Source organism: Bison bison, unplaced genomic scaffold, assembly GCF_000754665.1.
Source record: "Bison bison bison isolate TAMUID 2011002044 unplaced genomic scaffold, Bison_UMD1.0 scf7180017864141, whole genome shotgun sequence".
Lineage (NCBI taxonomy): Eukaryota > Metazoa > Chordata > Mammalia > Artiodactyla > Bovidae > Bison > Bison bison.
This window is the reverse complement of record NW_011494713.1, coordinates 719,289-727,711: the sequence shown is the minus strand read 5'-3', so window position 1 is coordinate 727,711 and position 8,423 is coordinate 719,289. Positions and strand designations below refer to the sequence as shown.

Sequence of the window (8,423 nt, the reverse complement as noted above, 5' to 3'; positions counted from 1 at the left end):
GGGCATGGGTGTATGTGCGTGCTTATGTTGGGAGACACTTTATCTGAGGCTACCTCTCCATGTGAGTGTGTATGTGTGTGTGTTGTGAGACACTTCATCTGAGAGAGTTGGTGTGGGCGTGGGTGTGTGTGTGTATTTATGTTGGGAGACACTTCATCTGAGGCAATCTCTCTGATCACTGCTCTCTACAGCTTCCTCAGAGGCTCCTGTCCTATTATTTTTGGTTCTGCTACTTCCCTATAGATTGCTAAAGATAATTAGCTCCAGGTGTCTATGCCACTGCATTCCTTCCTTCTCAATTTTCCTCTCATCTGTAATAATCCAAATAGGCGCAGCAGTTTTTCCAGTTGTCAATACTCGGTTATTCTTCAACATCTTTTCCACAGGCTGCCTACTCATCAGCCTCATTACATACCTTTACAAATGGGGGGAATTAATGAGAATTCTTAAGACTTTGTCAACTCACCTTCTTACATACATCACCTTTGAGGGAGTGGTTAGAATTACAAAGAGCCATATTAAATATTCACGTTCCTTGTCCACAACTTTTAGAGATTTATGGAGTTAAAGTACTTTAAAATTTTCATTTTGTGTTAATGTGACAACATCGAGCTAACTAAAAGCTGCTCTGAAATACTTACAGTTGGCAGAATATACTCGTAAAAGCTGAAGACAAGGCAAAACCAAGCGATGATTCTGCAAATTCTGTTTGACCAAATTCAGAGTTATATTTAGAGCTCCATTAATTCTAGCTTTCACTCCAAATTTTTTGTCTGTTTAAAAATAAATGAACAAACATAATTTATTCCTATGTAACTTTTGAATAAAATTAAAATGTCATAATACTATGAATGCATATTATCAACTACTAATATAAAGTTGACCTGAAATAACTAAAGCTGTAATCATTTTCTTATATATTTTAATACTTCTTACCCTTTTAAAACATGGCTTGAAAGAAAGAGTAAGGGGCAGGCAGGATGACAGGGCAGGGCAACAGAGGCTGGAGTGGCCCAACACTTAAACTATTATTGAAAGGAATAACTTAACTGATCTACCCTACACAGGAAAGTCTCTCCAGCTTAACACAGTCAAAGGAATGCCATCACATGGTTAAAGAAATTGGAAAGAACCTAAATATACATTACTAACATTATTTACTTAATATTAACTGTACTGTTTTCAGACTTAGAATATGCATGCATGCATACTAAGTCACTTTAGTAGTGACTCTTTGCAACCCTATGGACTGTAACCCACCAGACTCCCTGCCAATGGGATTCTCCAGGCATTAGAATACTGGACTGGGTTGCCATGCCCTCCTCCAAGGGATCTTCCTGACCCAGGGATTGAATTTGAGTATTCTATGGCTCCTGCATTGCAGACAGATTTGTTATTGCTGAGCCACTGCAGAAGCCCAAAAGAATATAATGAAAAAATGAACAGCTTATTAGAAAATAATCTAAAAAATATTATCAAATAAATTTCTAGAGGGAGCTAATTCTTAACAAAGAAAAGGAAGAAAAGAAAGTTCTTGATTTTTATTATTAGGAAGAGATTAAAATAGTAAAAAAAAAACCTGGACAACAAGAATTTGAGAATGTTAGGATTTTTAACAAAGAAAGTAAGCAAGACTAGCAAGCAAAGTTATTTCATCAACAGAAAATGTAAATCAAAAAACCTAATATTCTTAAGAGAAAATTATTCTCAGCCCATAAGGGAAAAGAAAAAAGTTACAAAATCACCCAAGAAATTCAAATATAATTCAATAATATAAAAATGTAAAACTAGAACAACAGCAAAAATAAAGGAAACAGCAAAAATTTAGAAGTATAGAGGAAAATATTAAAAGAGCTACAACTTACAAGGGACATTAAAGAAATAAAAATATAAATTAAACAATATCTTAATTTAAGCACAAGAAAGATAATGAAAGCTTTATGCTTTAATGAAAAGCACAGGAAAGATAACCTGGTTTTAAATAGAGGAGGAAGCATGATATAACAATATTCACCAATACAAAAAGGTTTTCTCATTTTATTTTTCGTTTTCAACAAAAATTTCAGAAAGCAGCCCTTAAATCTCAAATATCAGAGGTTAAAAGTGTAAGAAAGAGCTAACATGTTTCTTAAATAAACTGAATATATGTTTAAGTCTTAAGGTCCCTAAGATACCTGAAAAATTAAAGTCATCTCAGGGATACCTTAAGACAATGATTATTAACAGTATTATTTAAATATTCATACAATACAAAAAGATATGCATGAAATACACATAAGTATACAAACTGCATACACATTTTCAGACACTTTTTAGAAAAAGCACTTTAGCCAAATACTTTAAAGTTTAAAAACACAAGGCAATGGCAGAACCGTTAAAAAATCACTACTCAAGAGTTTAGAGAGTCATTTTAATCTCTGTGCAGACAGACAACTCTACACTGAGCTTAGGTTCTAGTCAAAGAATGCTTTTCTCTTTTAACATAATCTAAATCAGCTTCCTCCTTTGTTTTATAGCCTATGTTTTCTCAATTTGTAGTTTCCAATATTTAGTATGTCTTACTATTGTAATAAATCAGTCTTACAATTTTTTATATCTCTTTTGATCTTAACTAGCTTGTAAGCTTTTTAAGCATTGAGACATGACTATCACTATTGGTTGGTCATAGTGATGACCAACCAAACTCATGTCCATCACTGACTCAATGGACATGAGTTTGAGCAAACTCAGGGAGGTAGTGAAGGACAGGGAAGCCTCACGCTGCAATTCATGGGGTCACAAAGAGTCGGACATGACTTAACGACTGACCAACAATGAAAAGAAAACATGTCTTATACCCATGCTCCTCAAAACATTCCCACGCACACTCCCTCCTTCTAGCCTCAACAATATCCATGTTATGTGTATCCTTTATAACATATACATGCCAGAAACACACACACACCAAGACACATTTCTGATTCTGAGACACTTTTGTCTTCCTTTTTCCATCACATGCAATAGAAATATGTGGGAATTTAGGATCCTCAATTTGTGCAGGTCACTAGTTGACTATAAAAAGCATTCCTAACTAAGGCTAAGAATAAGCAGTAAAATTTTAGATTTTAAAGTTTACCAGTTTCAAGGCACACAGAACCAAAGTAAAAAAAGTAGTTCCACTTGATAGTCATGCAAGTGAAATCCTTACCTTTTGGTCCAATCTTTGCAAGAATGGAATGAATCTGCACCATTAACTCCTCATTCAGGGGCGATTCTTTGCTGGCATTCATAAGTAACTGTAATAATATTTGTGAACCACCTTTGGAGACCAAGAAACTCGCTCTTCGACCTCCACCTAAAAAGTTTTTTGAAAGAAATCTGTTCAAACCACAAATTCTTCCATAATATATTAGATATCGCACCTTGTTACCATTCAAGTAAAAGTGATGACTTTAGAAAGCAAACAAATAAGATCAAAATAAAATTTTACTTTATTTATATTAATTAAAAAGTAGCACAGACAGTAAATAAACACTGATGCAAAACTCATGTTCAAGGCTGTAAACCACATGGGTTTGAGGGACACTGGAAGATATCAAATACAAAGCAACAACAAAGAGTATGACATTTTGGCTTCCAAATTCCAATACTCAGAACAGCCTCTGTATGAGAATCAGAAAATTCCAAAGTATACATGATACTTGTATATTTTTGATCATTATTTACAAATAGAAATAGACCAAAGGAAACAAAAACTTACCTGCTGACACCAGCTCAACAAGAATGCTCAAGATATTAAGTGTAGTTTGAAGATCTTTTGTGTTCTGAAATAAAGTTTATTTGCTTTATTAAAACATTATAAATCTGTGATTCCCAAACTTCTCTCTGTTGGGAACTACCTACATTTACAGATGACCTCTTTGGTTTCTCTAAGAATAAATGTATTTAGGTTTTCACTATTCTCATATACCACTTCAGTCTCTTTTTACTGCTCTTAAAAATTCTTACAAATCATCTGAGCTATTAATATCAACGGGAATTAATTTGTTATTTGGACATATCAACTTCTACCAAGTAGATAATACAAATAAATGTATCAAAATATAAAAGGCATGACAATGTATATATGGTGACTAATCAGTCACTGAACTCCCCTCTCAAAAAGTAACTGCATTATCAATTTTTTGTGTATCCAGCAAGATAATGTACACACATAAAAGAAATCCAAGTAAATATACATTTATATATAGATTTCTCCAAATGATATAATTCTACTGATATATTCCATTAGATGGCAATGTCATTGGTTAGGTAACCACCTATTAATATGACATTTAAATATTTAAAATCTTTTGCTATTAAAAAATTGTAACCAAAACCAAGTACATACATTTCCAGGGAAGCAAGTACAACTGTACATGGGAAATTCCTGGAATTTCTGGGTCAATGATATGGACATTTATTTTGATTGGTATTATTAACTTGCTCTTAGTGGAGCAATTTACACTCCTACCAGTAAAGTTGAAGAGTAATTATTAATATTTTCCAAAGTCTGGACAAACAATCTAATACAAAAAAATGTTTAAATACTGTACTATGGTTATATTTCTCTTACTAAAAGCAATGTTTGGATAAAGAAAAATAGACAGACAACAGAATTGTGGCCTATTCAAGAAACTGCCTGATCTCAGAATAGAAGGATTTTACAGTGTTTATTTAGACAAATTTCAGAATTGCAATGTATCAGTGACTAAAATGGGACTCTTGTTCTAACTCCTTCCAAAAAGGAACAAATATTGTCTCTGCTTCACCATTTAAGGGCAGAAACTAATGGGTCCAAAAAATCAAATCCAGAACAGAAAGAGGACCACACATTAAGCGGAGACCCTTCTCTTAGCACTGAGGGTATTATTAACGACCACTGACTCACTGGTGATGAAGTTGGAAGAATGAGAGACAAACATTGGTTAAAGAAAAGAATGGATTGTTACAGAAGCAATATTGCTATGTTTATCTTCTTCCTGGGTACACAGCCAAACCACATTTTCCAGCTCTTTTGTAATTAGTTTTGGGACACATGATTGAGTTCAAGCCACTGAAACCCGAATGGAAGTTACACTGTTATCTCTAGGCCTTATCCAGATAGGTCTCCCATTTGTAATTCACCACCTCCCATCTCTGCTGACTTCAATAAATTGAGACAGGAGCATACAGAAAAAGTATGGGTAGCAATATACATATCAGACAAAAAACTTTTAAAACAAAGGGTAAAACAAAAGATAAAGAAGGGAATTACGTAATAATAAAAGGACCAAAACAAAAAGAGGATATTAAATTCATTAACATATATGCACTCAATATACAGCACCTACAAATATAAAGCAAATACTAACAGACACAAAAGAAGAAACTGACAATAATACTTAAGACTAGGGGACTTTAACACGCTACTTTAACACAATAAGGTATTGAGAGAGTCGACTCCAATAAAGAGTCAGTTCCTAGGTAGGTTGATAAAAAGTTGGGGGGGGGGTCCCAGGAAAAAGAGGTCTGGAATTCTCAAGGAGGAGGAAAGGACTTTTTTCCTCTACATGCCTTAGTCTTAGTCACATAAACTTTTTTATTTCTTTCTTTAAGCCCAGGACTGATGATTACACAACAAACAACTCAGTTCAAACTCTGTACTAAGGATTATATAACAACAAGGTATCCTGCGTGAGGACAATTTCCCCTTCTTGAAAGTGAAAGTGAAGTCCTGTCCAACTCTGTGACCCCGTGGAGTGTAGCCTACCAGGCTCCTCTGTCCATGGGATTATCCAAGCAAGAATACTGGAATGGATTGCCATTTCCTTCTCCAGGGGATCTTCCCGACCCAGGGATTGAATCCAGGTCTCCCACATTATAGGCAGATGTTTTACTATCTGAGCTACCAGGGAAGTTTTCCTTCTTGAAAACCTGTCTAATCCTGTTCTTAGAATGTATATCATGGGAGTGGGTCTGGTAGGATCTTTCTATTGTTAACTTCTAATCCTGTTATTCTAAAATGTAAATTGTGGGAGTGGATCTGGTAAAATTTTTACAACCTTGAGACATTCTTTGAATTACTGTAATAGCTAAATTAAAAAGTATATAATGCCCTCACTAAAGACTAGCCAGGGGGGCACTCTCCATCCCCCTTCTGATGTCTATATGTTAGAAGCTTTCTCTGTCACTTTTCATACTTTAATAAAACCCTGCTACACAAAAGCTCTTGAGTGATCAAGCCTGATCCCTGGTCCTGAAGCCAAAACTTCTTCAGAGATCAAAAATCCGATACCGTTCACCATAAACTATCAGTATCCTTATTGTATATATTTTCATGTGCCTTTTAATTTTTTGAGACTTGCTGTGTGGCCTAATATGTGATCTGTTCTGGAGAAGTTTCCATGTGCACTTGAAAAGATTATGTATTCTGCTGTTTTAGCATGTAATGTCCTGTTCACTTCAGTCACTCAGTCGTGTCCAAATCTTTAAACCCCATGGACTGCAGCACGCCAGGCCTCCCTGTCCATTACCAAATCCCAGAGTTTACTCAAACTCATGTCCATTGAGTCGGTGATGCCATCCAACCATCTCTTCCTCTGTCATCCCCTTCTCCTCCTACCTTCAATCTTTCCCATCATCAGAGTCTTTTCCAATGAGTCAGCTCTTCGCATCAGGTGGCCAAAGTACTGGAGTTTCAATTTTAACATCAGTCCTCCCAGTGAATATTCAGGACTGATTTCCTTTAGGATTGACTGGTTGGATCTCCTTGCATCTAAGGGACTCTCAACAGTCTTCTCCAACACCACTGTTCAAAGGTATCAATTCTTCTGCACTCAGCTTTCTTTAGAGTCCAATTTTCACATCCATACATGACTACTGGAAAAACCATACCCTTGAATAGATGACCCTTTGTTGGCTAAGTAAAGTCTCTGCTTTTTATTGACTAGGCCAAAGCCGTTGACTGCGTGGATCACAATAAACTGTGGAAAATTCTGAAAGAGATGGGAATCCCAGACCACCTGATGTGCCTCATGAGAAACCTATATGCAGGTCACGAGACAACAGTTAGAACTGGACGTGGAACAACAGGTTGGTTCCAAATACGAAAAGGAGTACGTCAGGCTGCATATTGTCACCCTGCTTATTTAACTTATATACAGAGTACATCATGAGAAATGCTGGGCTGGAAGAAGCACAAGCTGGAATCAAGATTGCCGGGAAAAATATCAATAACCTCAGATATGCAGATGACACTTTCTTACGGCAGAAAGTGAAGAGGAACTAAAGAGCCTCTTGATGAAAGTGAAAGAGGAGAGTGAAAAAGTTGGCTTAAAGCTCAACATTCAGGAAACTAAGATCATGGCATCAAGTCCCATCACTTCATGGCAAATAGATGAGGAAACAGTGGCTGACTATTTTTGGGGGCTCAAAAATCACTGCAGATGGTGACTGCAGCCATGAAATTAAGAAACGCTTACTCCTCAGAAGGAAAGTTATTACCAACCTAGATAGCATATTAAAAACCAAGTACATTATCAACAAAGGTCTGTCTAGTCAATGCTGTGGTTTTCCAGTGGTCACGTATGGACGTGAGAGTTGGACTATACAGAAAGCTGAGCACAAAAGAATTCATGCTTTTGAACTGTGGTGTTGGAGAAGACTCTTGAGAGTCCCTTGGACTGCAAGGAGATCCAACCAGAACATCCTAAAGGAGATCAGTCCTGAGTGTTCATTGGAAGGACTGAGGTTAAAGCTGAAACTCCAATACTTTGGCCACCTGATGTGAAGAGCTAACTCATTTGAAAAGACCCTGATGTCGGGAAAGACTGAAGGCGGGAGGGGAAGGGGACAACAGAGGATGAGATCATTGGATGGCATCACTGACTCAAAGGACATAAGTTCTGGTGAACTCCAAGAGTTGTGATGGACAGGGAGGCCTGGCATGCTGCAGTTCATAGGGTCTCAAAGAGTCAGACATGACTGAGCAACTGTACTGAACTGAATACACGGTCCTTTGTTGGCTAAGTAAAGTCTCTGCTTTATAATATGCTGTCTAAGTTGGTCATAACTTTCCTTCCAAGGAGTTCAGTTCAGTTCAGTTGCTTAGTCATGTCCGACTCTTTGCGACCCCATGAATTGCAGCACACCAGACCTCCCTGTCCATCAACAACTCCCAGAGTTCACTCAGACTCATGTCCATCGAGTCAGTGATGCCATCCAGCCATCTCATCCTCTGTCGTCCCCTTCTCCTCTTGCCCTCAATCCCTCCCAGTATCAGAGTCTTTTCCAATGAGTCAACTCTTCGCATGAGGTGGCCAAAGTACTGGACTTTCAGCTTTAGCATCATTCATTCCAAAGAAATCTCAGGGCTGATCTCCTTCAGAATGGATGGGTTGGATCTCCTTGCAGTCCAAGGGACT

At 37.0% G+C, this 8,423-nt stretch overlaps 1 protein-coding gene across 1 annotated transcript in view; it reads right to left on the bottom strand.

Moving 5' to 3' along the window:
• The window catches only part of AGTPBP1 (ATP/GTP binding protein 1), a 188,776-nt gene that overhangs the window by 127,165 nt on the left and 53,188 nt on the right, over positions 1 to 8,423 (bottom strand). The window contains exons 5-8 of the mRNA XM_010840172.1: positions 3,740 to 3,803; positions 3,188 to 3,334; positions 642 to 773; positions 467 to 545 (exon numbers count right to left, since the gene is read on the bottom strand). Coding sequence (XP_010838474.1) covers positions 467 to 545; positions 642 to 773; positions 3,188 to 3,334; positions 3,740 to 3,803 — 422 coding nt within the window. The remainder of the gene's footprint in view (positions 1 to 466; positions 546 to 641; positions 774 to 3,187; positions 3,335 to 3,739; positions 3,804 to 8,423) is intronic.